This window comes from Protopterus annectens, chromosome 9.part0 (assembly GCF_019279795.1).
Source record: "Protopterus annectens isolate FY-2018-M chromosome 9.part0, PAN1.0, whole genome shotgun sequence".
In the NCBI taxonomy this organism is placed as follows: domain Eukaryota; kingdom Metazoa; phylum Chordata; order Ceratodontiformes; family Protopteridae; genus Protopterus; species Protopterus annectens.
The window spans coordinates 1,785,087,885-1,785,111,959 of record NC_056743.1 but is presented as its reverse complement, the minus strand read 5'-3'; the positions used below and the strand labels follow the sequence as shown (position 1 = coordinate 1,785,111,959).

General features: G+C 36.2%; 1 protein-coding gene across 1 annotated transcript in view; it reads left to right on the top strand.

Annotated features, from left to right (window-relative positions):
- The first annotated feature begins 1,703 nt into the window (after window positions 1-1,703).
- Window positions 1,704-24,075, top strand: part of KLF1 (Kruppel like factor 1) — a 103,084-nt gene continuing 80,712 nt past the window's right edge. Inside the window, exon 1 of the mRNA XM_044084652.1 lies at window positions 1,704-2,009. Coding sequence (XP_043940587.1) covers window positions 1,923-2,009 — 87 coding nt within the window. The 5' untranslated portion in view covers window positions 1,704-1,922. The remainder of the gene's footprint in view (window positions 2,010-24,075) is intronic.

Below are 24,075 nucleotides of genomic sequence, written 5' to 3'. Positions count from 1 at the left end.
ATACAATTTTTAACTTGAACTAGAGGTGCAAATGAACATCTGGTTCTGACTGCACATATGAATCTTTCCCTTTCATGAGAATAGATCTTGTGGATTATGTATCCTTGAGAGAAACAGTATAAAGTTGTTATTAATAAAGTATTGATGTAAATCTCTATAGAAGTTATAGAGAAGAGTATAGTAAATAAAATAACTACCAGAATGTGTAGTTTTATAGGGAAGTTAGATGTCAGACATGCAGTGCTGGTCCTACCCTACACCCCCTAAACATCTGCACAGACATGCATGTAGAAACATTATTAGTTGGAGAGAGGGGATTCACCATAATTCATCATTTTATGTACAATCATTTGTTGAATGGATTCCAAAAGACACAAACTTTCTGTCTGGTTGTTTTCAGTGTTATTTTAATATTTTTAGGCTTATTTGTTCACTTATTTAGCCCACTTTACACAGGTGCCCCTTTTCTGGAGCAGTGTCTGGTTAAGCTGCTTGTACAAAATTACACAGTTTGCAAATTGAAAGTAAGGGAATCAAACATGGGACTACAGAATGAAGCTTATAGCAACTTGTAGCCTTGGGCATCTGAGTTAAACTGAGAGGCATTATGTATGCACACTTTTCCAGATATTCTTTTCTTAACAAGGAGTTGCCTGATGGATGAAAGGATACAAGAACCAGCATGTACAGTTTACTCTGTTGCACATTTTTACAGATTACCATAACATCCATGCACACAAGATATGCACCGGCTCTGTAATTCATTCCAACCTGCAGACCAGGTTGTGAAGATGGCTGGCATGCAGGTGTTTGAGGGGGAAGGGATGTGTTCTATCTTCAGTTTTTAGCTTCAGTGAGTGTGAAAAAAGCCACTCAGTGGTAGGGGGGGGGGGGTGGAGGTGTTCTAATATTCATGTGCATCTAGCCACCTTGTCATTCAGCTTACTATCTGCAGAAAGTAGTTATATCTTGTCTTGCATTAATTTTGTATAAATGAGCATTGTGGTATGATGACGTATGAATAAGAGAGGCTGAGTACAAGTCATATAAGTAGCAGCCTTCATCAAAGGTCCAGTTGCAAAATATAGGCTTATGTTTGCAGAGGAGGGTGCATATCCATGTGTTCGAGAGAAGGGAAAGTAACTGCCATGTGCTGGGAGTAAAGAAGTGTGTGTACATTTATGACCAGATTAAGCCCAACAGTGTCAATGTCATCTGGTTATTACTGCAGTCCAGCAAATAGCAGAGTCCCTTTTGCATTTAAGCCTTGGAGTTCCGTAAACAATCTTGTATCAAGAACTATAACTCAACATTCAGCAAAACTTTTTTAACAATGGCTCAAACGCAAGAATACAACACATCATAGCAGTTACAGAACAAGAAAAAGTATGGCACAGAATAAAAAATGCACAACATCAACAGCTAAAGAAACTGAAGACAATCAAAGAGTTAAAACTGTATGTTATTAAGCAGCTGTTTATCTAGGATTTCTAAGCCTGAGATGCAGTAAAGCATCTCCAGAATTAATTGCTATCAATTTCCAGAACATCCTGACTTCAAAGCTTCCTGGTTGCTGAACCTTCTATATTGATTGGCTGAGGTTGTGCCTAGAAGGGGCACTTATCAGAATATTTCATCAGTATACAACCAATCAGAGAAAGGCAGAAAAAAAAACAGTTTGTGGATAAGAAAGTTTATGATCAGTGCTAAGAAACTGTCAAGGCAAGAGGCATGTGATACACAGGGAAAGGCACAGTAAAGTGTATTAGTGGAAAATGGTATGCAGAAGAAGTATTTATTAAGACATCCACAGCAAAATTGTAAAAGTAAAACAAAAAATAAAGCATAAAGCACACTATAAAAACTTAAAAACCATAAAATAATTCCATATTTAGGTTAACCAGTTTTAAACATTGTTGGATATGGCGCTGACTGAAACTGTTCTTCCATCATTTAACACTCTGAGAAACTTCTCTGACTATCAGCAGAAACCATCTGAAATCCTGCAGGTAAGCAAACTTTTTTTTTAATAATTTCATATTACAAGTACCATAGGTTACCTGCAGATATGCCATCAAGATTTTTTTTATATCAGGTTCATACTGCAACAATATTAATTGATTTACTAGAGTGTGTAACACACACTTCAGTTTCTTAATATAATATTTAGTACAATGTTTAGATGCAAGCTACGTAGACATGGTTTCTAAGTAAAGTGAAAAGGATGCATAGCTAACAGTTTTATTAATAATAAATGATACCTGGCTGTGTCTAGTAAATTCTGTATTGATGTGTCTCATTTATTCTCTGCCCATTTTGTTGCTATGCACATATACATATGACAGGCTGGTATTAATGTTGTACTGATTTCTTATTATTTTGGTTTAAAAGTAACTTTCGTTCTGCTATGAAACTTTGCATGTTTCAGGCTGTTTCTATTTTTCTTTTCAGATTTTAAGAGCAAGCAGTATGTTCTATATAAAAACTTACGGTCCCAAGGGAAACTAAATTATCCTGCTTGAATACTGAGTTACTATATTTAGTTACTTTCCTTTCAAGTAGTATATCCATGAAAAATATGCAGAATATATGAAATTAGTATGTAAAATATAGTATTTGTCAAAATTATTAAGCTGTAAGTGCACACAAAGTGAGAAACTCAATTGTTTCTGTAGTTATAAGAACAGAAGTCTGGGGGTTCTTCCCTGTATCATGCAATCTAAGTAAGATAAGACCGTAGTATAATAAGAGTGTTGTACTGCTGTAATGTCATCCAGTAGCATACATCTCAACCTCTTAGGGCAAAAAATATGGACAAAGGCCCAAAAATAAGGACAATTTTTTAAATATTGCTCTTACAAACTTGGAAAGTTGATAGAATAACAGGTTTTGTATCAGCATGAATTTTCTGAAGGGTATGAAGTCAGAAACACAAATGTCTGTCATTATTTTCTAACTCCAATCTTTAATAATTTGCCACAAATTTTCCAGAAAACCACAATTTCATATAAAACAGACCAAAATATGAGGCAAAAATCTGGACATTCTGCAAAAATCTGTAGAGTTGAGACCATCTGTGTTAATGCAGATCCCATCAGGTGTAACCATCCCTCGTGGTGCAAGCAGCTGAGGCACTGAATTTTTTTCAGTTAGGATGCTGGATGCCGGATTTGGCAACAAAACTGGAACTAGAATATGAACTTGGTGAATACTTGGTAATCATTCTATGCCAGACCAGGGAGACAGGCCTTGCTGACACTTAACTGTTGCCTGGTCATATAGCACTGAGAGTTGTAGCACTGACTGTATAACAAACAGAGATGAAAGCATAGTTATAGAAAATGAACATAATGCAATGAATCTTAAAACATGCCCTTTCTTATGATTTCTCACAGATTTGGTAATAGTGAAAAACAAAAAAAGAAAAAAAAAAGAACTTGACCATGCTGTTACTTCAGTTCTTTGCCAAAGAGAAACAGAAAATAAGTGTGGATCAGGCAGAGAGCCATTCTGTTAAATATTTAAGAGTGGAGCTGTCCTGTACACATACCTCTCAACTGTCCAGATTTTCACAGAATGTCTAGATTTTTGCCTCATATTTTCTGAAATTGAAGAAAGACATCTGAGTTTCAGACTTCATACCCTTCAGAAAATTCATGCTAATACAAAACCCATTGTTCTATCAATCTCCCAAGTTTGTAAGAGCAATATTTAAAAACTGTCCCCTTGGCCTTTGTCCCCTGGTTATTTATGGCTTTGTCCAGATTTCTTGCTGTAAGAGGTTGAGAGGTATGCCCTGTAGTGCTGTGGCTACAGTGGTCATGTCAGTGGGACACATGTCCATATAATTTGCCATGTGATCTAATTCTTCTCCTACCAGATGTTTTAGTAAATTAGCTTTAACAACTTTCTGTGTGTCTTCTGTGGGAAAGGGAAGGGAGGCACAGTAAAGAAGCATGTGATGTTTAAGGGTACATATGTTTCCATTGTCAATAGAACGCAAGACAGATGCACTTCTAAATGTTCAGCACTATAAATGATTTTATGAGTATAAATTAACTTACTAAAACTTTTTTTTTACATTAAGAAGCATTAGAGTTACATTTCCATTAAGGAACATGCAGTGTGTCGAGTGACGTTCTCAAAACTTCTCCGATAGACTAATGCTTCTTGCCCAACTTAGGTCTCCTCCTCATAATTCCTCTACTGAAACATCCACACTGATATTGTTCTAGCAGTTATTATTAATTGTAAAGTCTGAAGTTTTTGGCAGGTGACATTACAGAACCCTGTTTCTTGACAAACATTCACCTCAACTGATTGATATCTGGCCATTTCAAAAAGCTAAATGGATTCAAAGGGACACAGTTTGGAACAGAACTGAATGACAAGGGGATCCATGGGTATTTACGAAGTCATGGGTGCCCAGTAAAGCTGCTCATGATAGGAACCTTAGCAGGATTAATTAAGCTAGGGGATGGGGCATTTTTAAGACCACAAGGCTGCAATAGCAGCAGACTGTTTCAGGATGGTTTAACAATATTTACTGAGAAAGGGGACACCAAAATGACTTATGGAGGCATTCTGTACCCAAAAATAATGTTTTATCCTTGTGATCAGAACCTAATTTAATTTTCTCTGCAGCCATAGATACATTTCAAATCTAAAAGAACGGCAGTACTCCTAACTCACAAGCATTGCGCAGCTTGATACATCCATTGTCTTGCATATAACTTACTAACTGCAGGAATGTGCTTTGTAACCTTTGGCTGTTTGACAAAAAATACAATAAAAATATGATAACCGTCTGTGTTGTGGGGCCACCCATGAGCAAAGAGCTCACAATCATTACAGGGCCCAATACTGCCTCAAACCAGTCACGCTTTGAAGCAGACATAAGACAACATGTGTTTGTTGAGGCTGCTTGTTAACTGATTCCGTTTTCCATCTCCTGTGTTTATTTTACTGATAAATGATAATGCACACCCACTGCCCACCCTGCATACATTTTCTACTGATGATGGTGAGCATGCACATTTTTACAGTTAAGTTTGTCTTTGTATTCAGAGTGTGGTACAACATTGCTTACCTACTTGTGCAGATTTTGCTACTTTTTTGTTAAATGCATAAGGCTACCATTTCAGCTCTTACAACAGAGATAAAATTAAGCAAGAAGATAAGAGGATATGTTATAAATCAGTGAGGCTAGAACAAAGTGCATAACAAAGATTTCCAGTCTCATAACAAGGGTAAACCACTATAACATGAACCTATGAACCTATGAACATGCCCCCTCCACAGGGGTATATTACTGAAGCTAAAAATGGGACTTATTTTTATCTTTTGTTTTCTGCATTTTTTAAGAGGCTACTTTTAGTGGGGTCATTGATCTTGGATTTTAGGTCATGTGGGAGTTGCTCTTTGTGAGGCTGGATAGGAGGCTTCTTAAAATTCCTTATTGAATAAATAATAAATTTAATAACAAACTTGATCAAAATATTTACATTCTGTCTGTATTTGTATTAAACTGACTAGTGTGTCTCATTTAGTTTATGCCCAAGAATACTTGTGCTATTGTTGGGTTGCAATTTATAAGCACTTGCCACATATGGATAGCTCATACAGAAGGATGAATTGGCTAGCTATGTTTATCAAACAGTAAAATTAAAATTAAAAACAATATATATTATAACCATACATTCCAGCTGTCCAGATTTTTGCTTCATATTTTTGGTCAGTTCCCCATAAAATGTCTGTTTTTCTGGCAAATTGTTGAGGACTGAAGTCACTAAATAATGACGTACATTTGAGTTTCAGACTTCTTATCCTTCGGAAAAATGTATGTTAACATACATTTTCAGACGTCTTAGCCTTCAGAAAATGAATGTTAGTACAAATCCTGTGATTTTAGCAACTGTCTAAGTTTCTATTAGCAGCATGTCAAATCTGTTGATATTTTTGGGCCTTTGTCCCACCATTATTTTAGGCTTTGCCCAGATCTCTTGCTCACTAGTACCTACCTATGAACCTATAGGATCAATTAATTAATCAATGGGGCGGCGAAAGCCGACACACTCTGGCTAGGGTTATAAATGCCCTCTGGCAGATAGCCTAGTACCTACCTATGAACCTATAGGATCAATTAATTAATCAATGGGGCGGCGAAAGCTGACACACTCTGGCTAGGGTTATAAATGCCCTCTGGCAGATAGCCTAGTACCTACCTATGAACCTATGAACCTAAGAGGTTTAGAGATATGACTGTAAGTGTTGTATTGCGGATCAGTATAAATATTAAGAAATCATGCTATAGTCACTTGAGATCCTATGCATTGCAACTATCAGGACTAGAAGTGCTGTGAATTAATGAATAAATACAGTTTTAAAAACTGTAGGTGCTTAGGTTACATGTTATTAACTAGCACTTACTGTTGATTTAAGCTTTAATTCATCAGTTATATTGTATCTGTGTAACTGGAAGGTGACATCACTGACAATTTTGCTGTGATTATGGTACAACTGAGTAAGTCATGTTTTCAACTGCCAGGAAATAAACCTCATCTCAAGATTAGTGTGTAATTTAGTATTAAATTTTGACTTTTCCCATCATTCTGTACTACTGATCTTATGCGTTTTTTAATTTCCTATTTTGTGTTCTTAACTGTCTAAGGCATAATATTTGAGGCCAAAAAGAAGAGATTGTACTCTAGCTGATAAGCTGCAATGACCCACTCTAGTGGTTCATAAGGTAGTGCAATTGCTTTTAGTGCTGAGTAATCAGAAGGATGTGGGTTCTATTCCCAACTAAGTAATTAAATTAATTTTCCATTACTGACACTATAGTAGACTGTTAGTGGGGTGCTGTACTCTTCAGTGTCCCATCACTTAAATGAGATGTTAAGCCAAGGTTGCATCAGCCTCTGTCAGTGGTAGCTCAGGTGGCTGTCGAAGAGCCATTGGCTCTTTTTGAAAAAAAGAAAGGGAAGTGATGCCCTGGTCAGCTTTCCCCTAGTTTGTATGAGTACCACCTCGTGTTTTCTCCCCTGCAAGGAGACGTCTGGCCTAGTGAGACAAACCTGGTCAGCAAAGAGTAAACAGATAAAGTAAATAAAATATAAAACATTTTTCATACATGTACTGATGGAAGAGAAAGAGTTTGACAGTGCAATATACTTTTGGCTTATTACCTATCTAATCTGACCATTAATATACTCAACAAAGGAACAAGCTGAACATTTAACATTTGAAAATGAAGATTTTAAGCTAATGCATATAGGAAACAGAGCTAAAGGCAGATAAAGACAGATTATTTCATCATTTTAAAAATGACTTTTCTTGAAAACCATTTGCAAGCATTATTAAAATCTTGTTGAAAGTCCTAATGCATTTTAGGCAATTGAGAGGGAGCAGATATAGGACCTGCCTTTTGTATGTTTTCTAAGAGTGTGATGGTTGATATTAACTGTTAAATGAGCATCACGGATGTAAAAAAGAAGCTCTGGACAGAACCCCAAGCAATCACAGCTGTTTGTGGTGGGGAAAGGTTTCTTGCAACTTAACTGTGGGGTATACTTAGATAAACACTTAGATAGCTCTCTTACAAGTCTCAGTTGTATGCACAGCATTCTGTCAGGCTGACCTACTCCAAAAACAAAGGCTGCATGCATCTACAAGGCCTTATTGAGATCACAGACATTGTCCATGGCAGCAAACTTATTTCTATCACTCAGGATAGAAATGATCTCTGCCCAAAGATGATGTACAGTGACAAGTATGCTATATATATATATATATATATATATATATATATATATATATATATGTGTGTGTGTGTGTGTGTGTGTGTGTGTGTGTGTGTGTGTATTCAGTACCTTGATGAAGTCTACCTGACAGATGTTAAAAATCCAAGGTTTGGGACTTTATTCTTGCATTCACCTCTGCAGTTTAAACCTCCTGTTTTACTTTGGGGTGTGTGTGTATGGGGGGTGGATGTTTCCTGTCCCCACTAACATGCTCATAACATTTGTAGAAGCGCTTCTGTGTTTGGGTTGTTGTACTGCTTTCTGACCCTTAATGAACTTTTCTAAGCACAGGACATTCCTTTTATTAATAAGGCGCATTAGCCTACCTGCAGTGGTCACTACAAAATACACTACCATCCCAGTCCTATCCAGTTGCTGTGGCCACTTTCCTGTTGCCATAGTACAGGGAGACATTCAGTGTTATGATCAGTACTACACCTTTTTTTTGCAATACTTTGTTGACTGGGAATCAGGAATGATCAGTATTAAAAATTCTGTTCTGTTTTAAAAAAATGTTAAAACTTACATCTCCATAAAACCTATCAACTGATACTTGAATACTTCCTGAGTTGAAAAAAAATAGTAATGAGGCAGTCTTTTTACATTACAAGAATGACACAGGTACAAAAAAGCTTTAGTTGCAATGAAATGTTCTAATTTTAATAGTCACTTATTTATTATAAATATTTCAAAAGATCGTTGCACTATTATGCCTATAAATATAAGGCATAATGTTCACCTTCTCCCTTTTTATTTAGTGCTCAATCTTTCCTTAGTGGGTGATCCTTTATTGTTGGGGCCATTAAAACTTCTCTTTTCTCATAATTTTGTTCTCCTAAAAGCTGTTATGGGTATGCTCTCTCCACCCTTGTCCTCTTATCGCAAAGAGAATGCCATCTTCTACCAGTATGCCGCTTATTCCATTTATTCCTACTCTTCTGAAAAATGTTCCTCCAAGCAAATGTGATAGATAGCACCTACAATTTGGAACACCAGGGGGCACTGTGATATGATCTGCACACATACTGCTGTCACACTAGGCAAAGAAATGTGAAACATTAGCTCCCTCTCCTGGTGTAAACCAGAATCTCAGACTAACTCTATTATTATTATTATTATTATTATTATTATTATTATTACAATAATGGTATGCATTTAACTGAACAATAATGGCAGGGTATATTACTGCACCTTTTGTGTCTGCAATCCTTTTCAGCCAGACACACTGAGCCTCAGTGCATTCCTGTACACCTAATGAATATCACGCTGCCAGATGTTATTACTTATCATATTTTGTGAAATGATAATTTAGATGGTGATAGCTTGTTAAATGTTAACTTATGTGACACAAGCAGAATTTACATCACTGAATTAGCAGTTCATTGCTCCATATTTCATCTTTAGTTTAATTTTGCCTATGCTTCCTGATATTAAAATACAAATATGATTAAATTATCTTCATTATGGCCTTCCCATTTTAAGCATATATTTATTTTTTTTACTTGTTTTATTTGTCATTTGTTGACCGGGATAGTCCGACTGAGCTAAAGCCCTTTTTCAGTGGATGCCTGGGGAGAAAAGCTCCACAAACAAGCATATTAATCACACAACGTTAAACAAAAAATATAATAATGTACAGAGCATCAATCATTAACTATATGTAAAAAGCACATTAGTCAACACGTTAAACAAAACAATAACAAAAGAAAATAATAATAATGTACAGAGTATCAATCATTAACTAAATATAACAAATATCAGGAGCACTGGAGAAGTGTCCAAAGTAGTACATCTCAGTGTTATGCAGTTTATCAGATTTTGTAGCACAAGGCAGAATAAAAGTTCTAAACATGTTGTCAGGAAAAATAATCATAAATACACTAACAGATAGTAGGAACACTAACATTTCTAGTTGTACAGCCTATAGAGAAAAAAGAGGAAGTTTATCCTTTACTTCTATACACTATTTTGTTTACAATTTACGAGCAGTTTGGTAGATTAGGAGGGTAAAAGTCAGGAGGGGTTAAATAAGAGTGAGGGCATTATAGGATGTGCTGTTAGAAGTAAGGAAGTTCAGAGATCAAGGGAGATAAGAGCTGAGGGATGAAGGATCTAGGATGTGAAGAGAGCAGAGGTTGAGAAAGAAAGCAATTATTAGTGAGGTAAGGGGGGAAGGAAAAATAAGGGAAAATTTTATTAGGAAGAATCGGGAGGATGTTTTTAGTTGCAGGTCCAGTTATTTATTAGGAAATCTCTGAGGGCATGCTTGAATTCTCTAATGTGGGTTATTTTCCTAATAGGCAGGGGAAGCATGTTCCAAGAGAGGGTAGAAGAGTAACTATAGAGATTTTGACCAATTGATCTTTTTGGCTTATAAATTTCAATAAGGTTTTGATCAGAAGATCTGAGGGTTCTTGGGGAAGTATATAGAGAAAGAAGAGAGGAGATGTTTGAGCCGAAATCAGATTTGTAGAGGATGGAGTGGATAAGAAGCAGTTGAGAGAGCAGGAGTTGGTGAGGGAATTCTAACCAGTTTAGAATTGTGAGACGACAGAGAGACAGTAGTGAGATGTAGAGGTTTGGTTGGTGGCAAATCTGTCCACTTTATTGTAAGTGGATTTGAGTTTGGATAAAAGAGAGGACTGCAGGTTAGTTAGGATTTCTGAGTTGTAAAGGAGACTTGGGACAGGGTTGGTATAGGCAAGAGATAGACGTGTGTCATTAGTTAGGAATTGTTTGTTTCTATACAGTAGGCCTAGTTTTTGGAGAGTTTTTTTGATACAGTGGGGCGCATGAAGGTTGAATTTGAGTTGGACATCTATGAGGACACCAAGGAGCTTAGTATTTGTTTCATCCACAATAGTAGTATTGTTAAGGAGGTAATGGAGAATGTAGACTAAAGGTGGGTAAGAGATTTAGGAAGGAATAGTAGAAGTTTAGTCTTTTTGGGATTTAGAATTAGCTGGTATTTGGAGAGCCAGTTTTTGATAGATTTGAATGATTTATGAGTAAGGGTGTGAGGATCAGAGGGTTTATCAGTGGTAGAAATGACTGTGGTGTCATCAACGTATTGCATGGGGGATGACTGAGGGCAGGATGTGTATAGGTGATTTGTGAAGATGTTGATCAATAGGGTTCTGAGTATCGACCCTTGTAGGACACCCATCCTGATGGGTAGTGAGGGAGATAGTGAGGAGACACAATTGACTGATTGCTGCCTGTTTGATAGAGTGCTTAGAAACCAGGAGATAGTTGAGCTTGATAGAATGAGGTCAGAGAGGTTAGCTAGGAGCTATATACACTGAACAAGATAAATATAATCTGCCACTGCTGTTTTTTTGTCACACAGTAAGCTGTTTGTCTTGAACTGTACAACAAAACAAATAACAGTAAATTAAATAGTACTTATGTTAAATAAATGTGTTAATTTATCACATTTTTAGGCTGCCTTATTGTGTGAGGATCAGTAGGTTGCTGCTGCTGCAGTAGCATTGGCTATATGGGTTATAGACTGCCAAGGATATAACAGCCAGAAGGCTTCCAAAGTTTCAGGGCAGGTTTTATGAACCCAAACCGTCATTTAGCATCAGCTGAGCTGACTAAAATACAAGTCTGGGTGCAAACCTCTTTAGAGCTTTACTGCCGAACAGTACACCCCCCTGAGGCTTTCGAAAGTTGATGGTTGGCTTGTGTTTTCCTTTAATGGGTAAATAAGTTCCCTTTGGGAAAAAAACCTTCCATTTTCTTAATTTCATTAATGTTTTATTGGTTTCTTCTTCAGAAAAAAATTATTTTAAAGCCAGGAGTGTTGTGTTTTAATGGATTGCCTTGGGACTGTAACGTACTTTTAAACATAGCTTTCATTTTTTATCAGTTTAAAAATGGTGCAAAGTAGCTGAAAACATTTTTCTATGGTAATATTATGCTTATTTTACTTTTGTGGCCCTGGCATAGTATTTTAAAGTGCTTTTAAGTGTGTTTTTCTGTCAAAAAGTAACTTTTGAGGACTAGAAGTGTTTACCAGCTAGATGGTTGGCTTGTGCTTTTCTTTACTGGGGAGATAAGTTCCCTTTCAGGAAAAAATCCTATTTTCTTAATTTTCTCGATGGTATGTTCTTCTTCAGAAAAGTTATTTTAAAGCCAGGAGTGTTGTGTTTTAATGGACCACCTCGAAACTGTAATGGCCTTTTAAATGGAGCGTTCATTTTTTCTATCAGTTTAAAAATGGTGTAAAGTAGCTAAGATCATTTTTTTGTGGAAAAAGTGTGTTTATTTTACTTTTGTGGGCCTGGCATAGTATTTTAAAGTGCTTTTTACTGTGTTTTACTGCCAAAAAGTAACTTTTGTGCACTAGTAATGTTTACCAGCAATTGCTGCTTGTCTTTCCCAGGCCCCAATTTTTGGCTTGACCATGGAAGAGACTACCAGACCCATAGTTAGCCCTTCTTCCATCCACAAAAAGAAAACAAATTAAGCAAACAGCCTTTCCCACCCAAACAGGTTAGTGATTTGCCTTGGCCACAGGTGGGTGACTCTGCTGTGGCTGTTTGTTGTATCTCACCACTCATTTTTCAACCCATTTCCCTCTGATGTAGCACGTACAGCCACTATGGACTGGGGATTAGCCACATCATCTGTGGCTGTTGGGGTCGGTCCCCCCAGTGGGCAAGCGAGAGACACTGTTTTGATCCTAGAATAAGGAACGGGGAAGTTTTCCCTGTTGTGTCAGAATGCTGTGCCTGCCCCTGGATACTGCTGCCATTAGTAACATAGTCTGCCTCTTGTTTCCTGTCAGAAAGAAAGAAAGAGAAAACCAAGCATGTGTCTACCCCTCCTCAATTTTATTTGGATAGAAGCAGTTTACTGGATCTGGCTCAGAGCTTAATTCAGGCTATTGATCCTTCACTTAAGTAATTGCTTATAAAAGATAAAGGGATTCCTCTTTTATAGGTTAGTAGCAAGCTAACTGCCCTTGCGAGCCATTTTAAGCCTAGCCAATTACCCCTTGTGAGGCTCAAACCCTGCACCTTGGGTTTGTAAGGCAAACACCTTAACCATTAGACCACAGATTCTACATCTGAACACAACAATGCAGTTATGGGTATAGAGTTTTTTCTTCAGATTTCTGATTCAGTTTCAGAGGAGAGCTCAGATTCTGATTCTCCCTGGGGATTTCTATTTCTCTGAGAATATTGATGGAATGTGCAAGTGTGTTTTCAGTGTGAGAACACTGAAGTTTCTCAGTCCCTCAGGAAAATATCGTAAGTTGCTACAGAAGGATTTTCCAGAACCAACACCCATTCCTCCTGCTCTGTCTTTTTAAAGGATGTGTGCATTACTACCTGCAATTTTCCTAATAGTGAGTCAGTTGCCTTCAAAAAGGCAGATAGAATGTGCTGAGTTCCTCAGTCTTTTATAATTTTATACACTATTCCCAAACCTGGCCCAGCAGCTATAGTGCTAGAAGATCCCACTGCTGATAAGCATTTTGTTAATTCTAAATCTACACTTTCTGATAAGGCTGGGGAAATTATTGATAGGTATGAGAAAAGTATATACTTGTGCAACTTCGATTTTCAGAACTTTGAATTGTCAGGCTCATATGTTGAAGTTTGTTCTGTCAAAGTGTGAAAGTATGAGGAATGTTTTATCTGCATTTTTTTTTCTTGTGAGGAAGAACAACTGCTCTATGTGACCCAGTTTCTTCTATTGCACAGGTCACTACTCATTGTTTACAACATGTGTATGACTCTTGCTTTTTCTTCCAGGGCTATGTCCACTGGTAATGTTTTGAGGAGGTTTGCATAGCTGTATTCTCAGAACCTCCCAGATGATGTTAAAAATGAGATTTTAAATTCTTCCTTGAATAGAGAGCCCCTCTGCTGCAAAGGTGATCAAAACATTTGATGAAAGAGGCAAGCTGATCCAAGGAATATCCCAAGATTTTTCAGGGCTCCTATTCCAATTTGTACCAAGGGATTTTCTATCTCCTTATCCAGTTTTAACAAAAACAGAATAAATGGTTTCAACCAAATACAGGTAAACAGACGTTTAACTCATTCCCTCCAATACAGCTCTTTTGAGTGTGTACTTTAACTCTCAGTGGCTGTGGCTTGAACCTTTAAAAAAATGAAGTTATCACCTTACACTTCAAGCAAATATTAGTACCTCTGGAACTATAAGTGTTACGTGAAAACTGTAAATGACAGTCAGGATAAATTAATCTTTACATTAGTGGCATTCATTCAGTTTGCTGCTTTAAACTGGATTTTATATGCCAAAATAAAATCAGTCAATATTAATTTTGTAATATTGTTTAAACAGCTTATATCTCAGTAACCATTCAAGCAAGACACATTCTGCCAGCAGGATTTTTTTCATATAACTGTGAGCTTCCATATGAGGCTATGCAGTTCTGTCTGTGTTACCTGGATGTTGAGATATTTAGAGAAATATAAAAATTATAACAAAACAAATAAACAGCATACAAATAATATTCAATATCTCTTTAGCTCCATTAGACATAGGTCAAATAACAATACAATTGTGTTTGCACCATGCATGCTTTAAGATGAAATCTTCAGATACCTTGTATGTAGCATAGTTTTGGAATTATTAATGCAAATATGATCAAGCAATATTTGATGCCTAAAGGTGTTGGTAGAAGGTCTGCAGAAATGCTTGGAGGCAAAGGAGTTCCAAAAGAAGTCTAAAACCTCCCAAAACCAAAGATAGTCCAGCAAGTCTGAATGACTGCTCAAAAGACCTTGTGAACCCCTAACACCCTGGCCCTTTTTCTTCCAGAAAGTTTGGATCTCCATTTTATTCCTTGGCAATAGATAGTTTCGGACAATTGGATTCTGAAAATCATTCATCAAGGTTACACATGACAGTGGGATGAAATTCCTCCTTTTCAGGGTGTCATTCATTATCCTCCAGATCAGACTCTTTTTTTTTTCCACGAATTATTTATCACATACTGTCTCAAGAAATTATAGAACCAGTCCCTCCTTCCCAGGTGGGGGAATGGTTTTTATTCAAGGATGTTCCTAATGCCAAATAGGAAAATTCTTGGAGACCAGTCCTGGATCTTTCTTTCTTAAACCTGTTTGTGATAGTGGCCAAATTCAGAATGATGTCACTTCCCAATCTGTTACAGTTTCCCAGCAACACTAGACTTAAAAAATATTTAACATCCCATCCGTATTCATCAAGATCTCAGACGTTTCTTAAGGTTTTTATGAGTCTGGATCACATTATCAGTCCTCTGTCTTACCCTTTGGGCTATCTACTTCACAAGGCATCAGGGAACTTCCCCTACTTGTCATTCTTGTGAGTAGGACCCATTTGGATGAGCACTTTCTGGTTCTTTTCCAGGCAAAGAGGTGACTCAGAAAAAGATGGAGGCAGATGGAGAGAGAAGGAGATATTGTAGTGGTGAGAGAATTAGAGTAAAAAGCCAATATTAAGACTGGAGAATACATGCAGGATTCTGAGGAGATGCTTCAAGGAAATCTGGAGTTGAGTCAGCGAATGATGGGTGGATAATTACAACCCCCCCCAGTTGCAAGAGTTGCAGGATGATTTTCTTAAAGAAACAGTGATGCAGAGTGAACCAGAAAATGAAGGAGACATTTCCTGGGGGGACATTATGGAGAAAATACAGAAGGAAGATGCAGAGACATTCCTGAAGAACAGCAGTGAGATGGAAAAGAAAACATATGCAAAGAAAGTAAAATAAGGCAAAACGTGAGCAGCAGAAAAGAAAAAGGTATAAGAAATTGAAAAAAAACAGAAGTACATAGCAAGGATTCAAAGAAAAGAAGACAAAGAAATGGACAGGTATGAAATGGGGACAATTTAATAGCTCCTTTGAGTGTAAAAGCACATGAAGTAAGAGTAGTTATTCTTATTGTTATATCTGAGACTGTTTTTCAATGGAAATTGTTCTTGGAGAACATGAAAAAAGACAGTCTGCAATTCACAGAATCTTTACAAGATAAAATCATTTAACAGGGAAACAAAAAAGCAAATTCATGTACAATTGTGAGCAGAGGTAGAAAGAGAGACTTTGAAAGCACATTTGAAAATTCTGTGTAAAGAAGTACTGGACATTGCAAAAACTTATGATAAAAGGGGTTTATGGACTAGCGGATGGGATTGTAATATTGTGCTAAAAATAGAAAGAGAAAAAAAATTATACATATACCAAGCATGATAAATGTGGAGGGGAACAGGGATATCATAAATACTGGATACAACCGAAAACATATTTTTTGTGAAAAAGGCATTTAATAAGAAACTGTGATAAAAAGAAAATGTTATATTTTAATTATATAACATTTAAAATTTTAATATAAAATTAATATAAAAAATTAATTTAAAATTTAAAATATATATTATATATAGGGTCTATATTAGAAGACTTAAGACGTCATGGTCGAACTTAAAAGGCTGAAAACACAAAATATTGAAGCAGCTGTTAAGCAAATTCTTTCCCAGGGAAAGAATTTGCTTGGCTGCTTCTGTATTTTGCCATTTTGGGCACTGTAGTGCGGTCTTGGAGTTGGTATATTTAAGTAGGGGTGTGTGGGGGGTGCAGCCCCCCACTTAATGTAATGTTTGAATTTGTTTTTTTTTTTTTTTGTCGGAACAGTGATTTTTTCCAAGGGAAAAAAATCGCTGTTCTGACACTTCAACGTTGTAAGCTTTCGCTTACATAGGGTCAATTAATCACCATTCGCTTTTTTAAGCATTCAGTGATCTAATATAGACCCTATATATATATATAAAGGGATGAGTGCAAAAAAAAATAAATAAATAAAAAGGAAAAAGATGAAAAAGAACGTATACATTTATTGAATGGTTGAGGCTTGGTATAATGGTTAAGGTATTTGGCTCCCAGGCACAAAGTGCAGTGTTTGAATTTCATCTTTGGGAGGGAAATTGGCTAGGTTTAAAATGGCCTGTAAAAGTAACTTGCCTAGTAATTAGCTATGAACCTATAAAACCATGAATCAAAGGGAAAATGAAAATTTTTGAGTGCTTTCTGTAAATGTGAATGGTATTAAAAATACAGTAAGAAGAATAGGGATTGTGGAGTGGTGAAATACATGTGCTGTGATTAACCTGGTACTTAGCACAGAAAATTAATATGTAATTATATTAGAAGACACAACATTTTTAACACATGAAGAAATATTACAAACAGAGAAACAATGGGGAGGAAAGATAATCTGGAATTTGGGAAATGAGAGATATTCTGGAATAGCCATCTCATGCTGAAATACAATAAAGATATTGGATGTAACTGGAAGATTAACCATTGTAGATTTAAAATGGAAAAAACAAGTATATGGAATTATAATGATATATGCTTATAATACTTGTAAAGAAAGGGAAATCTTATTTCATCAGATTTTAGACTATGTAGTGATAAATATGAATATTTTAATAACAGGAGACTTTAATTATGATTTAAGAGGCAAGCATTAAAAAGAAAGGAAATGATATAAGAAAAATATTAGCAGTTATTAGATTAAATAAGTTAAAACTTTGGGACAAAAATTCATGGATTTACAAAAGGGGTATATATAAAACTAAATTAGATTATTTTATAGTATCAGAAGGTTTAGTTATAGGTGAAGAGGATGTAGTAGAAACCAGATTTTCTGATCAACAAGGAATATGTAAAACTAAACAAAGGAATAAAAAGGATAAATGAGAAAGCATGGAATGAAGAAAGAAAGAAATTAGTAATACAGCTATGGAAAGATCATGTTAGTATGAAAATATTTTATAAACAAATGCCTGAATGGTGGATGATATTTGAGGAACAAAATACAAAAGTAGCTTTTACACAAACAATATGATGTGAGAGAAAAAAGAGAAAGAAAAATATAAAAGGACATATAATGCAAGAATTGTTATATAAGCAAACATATTTTATAAGGAAAAAGAGAAGAAGTATCACGTTACTTAAACAGACCAGTGAAGGAAGATGGTAGTGTAATGAGAGAAAAAATGTAAAAAAAGAACAAAAAAGAACTAGGAAAATACTATGAATAGTGTAGCACAATATGTACATAAATGTTTAAAGAAAAAAGTAGTGAAAAAAACACGGAAAGTAAAAAAGTTAACAGAAAGGGTGAATAAAGAGTTATAAAAGTTGATTTTTTCATATGAGCTATGTAAAGTATTAGGACAAGTAAATATAGATTTGTCTGAAGGACCAGATGGAATAGGTTATGAAATGTAAAAAATTAAGGGACTAACAAAATATTTTTTAAAGATTTTGAATGACTGGTTAAATGAATGTTTTATGTATAAAGTTTGTAGCGGAATACTTAAATGCATATGGAAGAAGGAAGATAGAGCACAATTAAAAACAGGAGACCAATAATATTGAATAATAATGATTATAAGACGCTTATGGAAATACACTAAAGAAATTTAAAACTAGAATGGAAATATTATAGTATAAAGGGGAAGAGTTGTCAAGAATGATTACTGATAGAGAAATTGTGGATGATATTATGAATAGAAAAGAAGAAGCAAAAATCATAAGGCACTTGATACAATTAGACATGAAATCTTATGGGGACAATGAAATAATATAATATAAGTGAGAAAGTCAGCTTATAGTAATAATAATGTCAAAGTACTGTAAATGGCTGGATAAGCCAAAAGGTGCATAGGAAAGGTGGTGTGAGACTGAGATGCCCAATGAGATGTTTACTCTTTGCATTAGTTATGTATATGACAGTAAGCGAAATAAATTTTACAAAATGAAAGAGTTGGGGTATATAACACATGAAGGGTTAAGAATTCCAGTTCGGTTAACATATTCAGATGACAATGTAATAATTGCAAAAGACAAAGTTTGGATAAAAGAAGTGATAATTTTCACAAATTAGTGTCAAGACGTGATAGGGATGGCTTTAAATAAAGAGAAGAGTAAAGGTTTAGGTGTTGTAGTAAAGATTGGGGCTATATATTTTACAATGAATTAAATTTCTGTGTTAGGTAAAAAAATTGGGAATAAAATGTCAGTAAAATTCAATGAAAAAAAACAATAAAAGAAACAAAACAAATATGGCTTTTCTGGAGTATCATTCAGAACAAAAAGCTTATTTGATAAATTCAGTACTGATGAGAAAAATAGCACACTTAGCAAGTGTATTTATGTTACCAGCAGTTTTTATTTATTTGTTGTTTTTTTTTTAATTTATTGTCATTTTTTTAACCGGGTTGGTCCAACTGAGCCAATGGCCCATTTTCAGCGGAGACCCGAGGAGAAAAGCTCCAGTTGCAATTACAGTCAGTAGAGAAAATATTTACATTCCAGTAGTCATAGAACAAAACATTTATACAACAAAGTGAATATTAAGTAAGTTTACAGTGATTATAGAGGTTTCTAAGTATATCAGTAAAGTAACAAACAAGGATGATCTTGGTGAAGTAATTGTTTACAAGAAGTGGGTGTTGATTTGTAATAGTAATGGTACTACTAAGTTGGGAGCGGATAGAGGAAGGTGAAGACATAATGAGAGAAAAACATTGGTTGAGGGGGAGGGTATATGAAATTAGTATGGAGCTAGACAAGGACAGTAGATAGTGTTTGAGGTCCTTTTTGAACTGGGCTTGAAGTGGAATACTCTTTATATTAAGAGGGAGAGATTTCCAGGAATGAGCAACTGAAGATTTATACTGTGACTTCCTAATATTTTTTGCAGGTTTGTAGATGTTCAAAAGATGTTTGTGGGATGTATGACGTTGACATCTGGGGTTATAATGTGTTACAATATTGGAGATAGAAGGTCAAGAAATGGGGTTGTAAATAATAGAATGTGTTATATGAAGTTGTGTAAGGAGCAGTTGTTTAGGGAGTTCAGGCCATTGCAGAGATTTAAGGGCAAGGCAGTGGTGGGTTTTATAGGGAAGATTGGATGCAAATTTTGCTGTTTTGTTGTACGTTTGCTCTAGTTTGCTGAGCAGAGTTGACTGTAGGTTGGTAAGGACTGGAGCTGTATATAGGAGACATGGTAAGAGGAGAAATGTGGCTAGGAAGAATTTGGAGGAGTGAGAAAGAAATGTATGATTGTGGTACAGGGGGACCAAGTTTTTGATGTTTTTTTTTATGCAGTGATTGATATGGATATCGAATTTTAGTTCATCTATGGTGACGCCAAGTAGTTTAGTATGTGGTTTAGGTCCGATGATGGTATTGTTAATAGAGGTAATGTAATAAGAGGATTTGTGTTGTGCTAGAGTTTTAGGAAGGAAAAGTAGAAGTTTAGTTTTTTAGGGATTTAATATTAGTTTATTATCAGTGAGCCAGGTTTTGATGGAAGGGAAAGTATCTTGGGTACAAGAGAGGAGTTCAGGGATACTGTGGGCCGTGGTAATAAGGGTGGAATCATCAGCATATGGTAAGAGAGTTGAGAGGTTGGTAGTAGAGTGTAAGTTGTTAGTGAAGACATTGAATAAGAGGGGATCCAGAATAGAGCCCTGGGGAACAACATTGTTGACAGGTAGAAATGGGGAAGTGACAGTTTGCCAGCATATAGATTGTAGTCTATTAGATAGGTAAATAGAGAACCAGGCTATAGAGGGGATAGAAATGATGAAGGTCAGACAGTTTAGTTAACAGTTTAGAGTGAGAGACAGTATCAAAAGCCTTTGAGAGATCTAGGAATAGACAGGACAGAAGTAGGTTATTGCCATGGACTTCTGCTACTGTTTGGGTGAAAGAGAGTAGAGCAGTAGAGGTCCTGTGGTGGTGTCAAAAGCCATGCTGGGTGGGAGTTAGGAGGTTGTTATCAAGCAAATGTTTGAGTAGTTGGGAATGAATGCATTTTTCAAGTATTTTGGAGAGAGGGGATAGTATAGCAATGGGACAAAGGTTTGAGGGGTCAGTGGAGTTACCTCCTTTGTGAAGAGGGATAATGTAAAAGGATTTCCATAATTCAGGGACTACTGACTCAGTGATAGAATGGTTGATGAGGATAGAGACCGGGTAGGCAATAGAATTTCCATCAATTTTCAGGAAGTAAGGAGGTAGGTTGTCAACAGAGGGAGAGGAGGGTTTGAGTTTATTCAGTTGGTATTTGATAAATGCAGTGGGTGCAGGATGTAAGGAGAAGGTATTAGAGGAAGAAGGAGTGAGGGTGACATCTGAGAGGGGGCAGTGGTGTGGGTGCAGGATGTAAGGAGAAGGTATTAGAGGAAGAAGGAGTGAGGGTGACATCTGAGAGGGGGCAGTGGTGCTATGATGGGTTAGTCTTTGGATTGTTTCAATGAAGTGGTTGTTTAAGAGAGCAGCAGTTTCAGTGGCAGTATTGTGAGGAAAATGGCTGGGGGTAAGAGGGGTGCTAGGATAGAGAATGTTACTGATAGTGGACCAGAATTTCTTAGGGTTGGTATGTGGGCTGCTATGATTAGAGGCGAAGAATGATTTTTTATCCATGGCGATTAGTTTTTTACAGGTATTTCTAAGTTGTTTGTAGTGTTGGAGCAGGGTAGGGGTTATATTTGTTATCCACTTTTTCCAGGCACTGTCCCTCTCATGCATAATAGAGCATGTGTGTTTTGTGAGCCAGGGGGCACAGTTTGATTTTTATCCTGATTTTTCTGGATGGAGCCATGGAGTTTAGCACGTCAAGAAATATTTTGTTGAATGCAGTTACTGCTTCATTAAAGGGGAGGTGATGAAGGAAGGACCGGTTTATGTGGGAGAGTATAGTGTTGAACTTGTCTGGGTCAAAGTGCATCAGCTTATGACATTCTCTGAAAATATGATTTTTTAGTGTCTGTTGAGAATATCTATGTTTGTAGGTAGGGGAATGGTCACTCAGAGATTTACGAAGTACATCAGGGTTGTGATAGATACATGGGTCGAGTATCCAGTCTATAATAGATGCCAAGATAAAGGTTTTGTTGGCAATTATTGGAGATAATCTTTTCATTTTATGGGGTTCTAGATTTAACCCAGTAATAAGAGGAGCTTTCTATGTAAATAAAGAAGAAGGAGGTTTAGGGTTAATTAGCCTGGTGATACGTGCTGATTCATTACATTTGTACAATATGTAGAAGTGGATAAATGAAAAACAGAGACTAGTAGCAAAATTGTATAAATATAAGTATGCTATATTTTTGGATATGGTAAAAATGAATCAAAGAGCATAAGAGTGCATAAATGAAGAAAACAAATTTTAGCAAGAAAAATTATTTTTGTGGAAAATAAAAACTGATGATATAGAAACAGAAAAGTACAGTATAAGAATGTAATAATAAAACATGACTATGTAAAACCATGAGAAAATCTAATAGATGAAAAAATTAAAGCTATAAAAATAAGAAGGAAATTGTGCAATCAGAAAGTAGAATGTCAAACATTTTTTGTGGAACTGGTAATAAATAACTTACCAATAAAAGGAAATATGCTATATCAAAAAAAATTGATAGAATATGTTTCCATTGTCAAAAAGAAGAATCTACTGAACATGTGTTTTTGAAATATAAAAGTAAAAACGTTATTGGGAAAACCAAGTAAAGATGATTTTTTCAAAGATGTAAAAGACGTGGCTAAAATAAACATGGATATGATTAAATATGGATATTATCAAAACAGAAGTAAACAATATGTTAAAAGAATAGATAAAAAGTTATATGTCATATGGGTTATATGCCAGTCACAAGTGGAGTCCCTCAGGGATTGGTCCTAGGACCGCTCTTTTTTGGCATTTACTTCTTTGAGGTCAAGGCCAGTACCAATGGCCCCTGGCTGACTAAATTTGCAGATGATTGCAAATTAGGAGCTGTCATTGAATCCCCCACTGTTCGCCAGGAAGAGCTGACATAGACAAATAACTGGTGTCAGATTGATGGACTAACACTAAATGCCAAAAAGTGCATAATAGTATCCTTCGGGAAGTTATCCACCCCTGGTAACTATCATATTGACAACACAGCCCTTAGAGTTGTCCCAGTAGTTAGGGACTTGGGGATACACAGACAGTAACCTTTGATCATCATGTATCTAAAGTAGTGAGGAAATCATTGTATGTTGTGCAACCTATAAACACAGATATGACATCTAAGTCCAAGGAAGTTATTGATCCACTGTATTCATCCTTCATCAGACGAATCATTGAGTACAATGCCCCCTTTGGTATGTACCTAACCAGGTATATTAAAGAATTAGAATGTCCACAGATGTTCCTCACTATAAGTAGTATGCCCGCTGCAAACCATCTCAAGGCCCTATCTCTGTCTTCTGTCTCCTACAGGCTGTTGAAGGGAGATCTTTGCCTGGCATACAAGGCATTGTCAGACCCCACTTTGATGGATCTCCTGCATATCCATAAAACAAACAGGACCAGAATTACCCATTCTAAAGACTTAAACCTTGGCTGTGATATAAATAGAACCTGCTGGAGAGACAGGTATGTATCCCAGAGACTGCCTCTTCTCTGGAACAGGCTCCCCATCCATGTGAAACAGAGTTCCTCCCTGGATGGGGAACAGGAATTTCATTCCTGGTTTGGCACTTATGTCTCTAATGGACACAGGCAACCTGTAAATTATTCATTTCCCAAGCCCTTGCTTACACTTATCAAGTGTATGAGAACTTGTCTGAGATTTAGGATGCATGGCTAGGCTATTTTGAATGGTAAATGTTTTTTAGCCACAATAGTAAGTAAAATCAGATGGTGGTTATGGAAAAAGAAGTGGGGGTCTAAAAGGAAAGAAAATTTAGTATGAGTGTAAGGAAAATTATGAATATGTATAAATATATTTTCATATCTCTATATGTGTACATTTGTAAATATTTGTAAATATGTTGTAAATAAGAGTCATTTTTTTGTATATAAATAAAGGACCCCTTACTCTTTTCAGTAAAGGCCATGGGATTTTTTACATCCATCTGAGCTACCACTAAGTCAAGCAGATGGGGCCTCAGTTTAATGCCTCATCCAAAGTATACACTCTCAGGAATACAGCACTTTCCTTATGCTGAACTGCAGTGTCAGCAATTGATCTGCCTGGTATGGGAATAAAACCTACAGCCTTCTGCACCAAAGGCAAGTGTGCTACCTGTTGTGTCACTGACATCACCATGTCACTATGCGATAAAGGATATGTTGATGTGAATTATATAGATATCACCACATTACCAGTGGTGTTATGAGGCATTCACAAGGGCGGCCATGGTGATGCAGCGTTTAGTGTTGCCTCCTCACAGCAAGAAGTTCTCTGGTTTGCTCCTTGG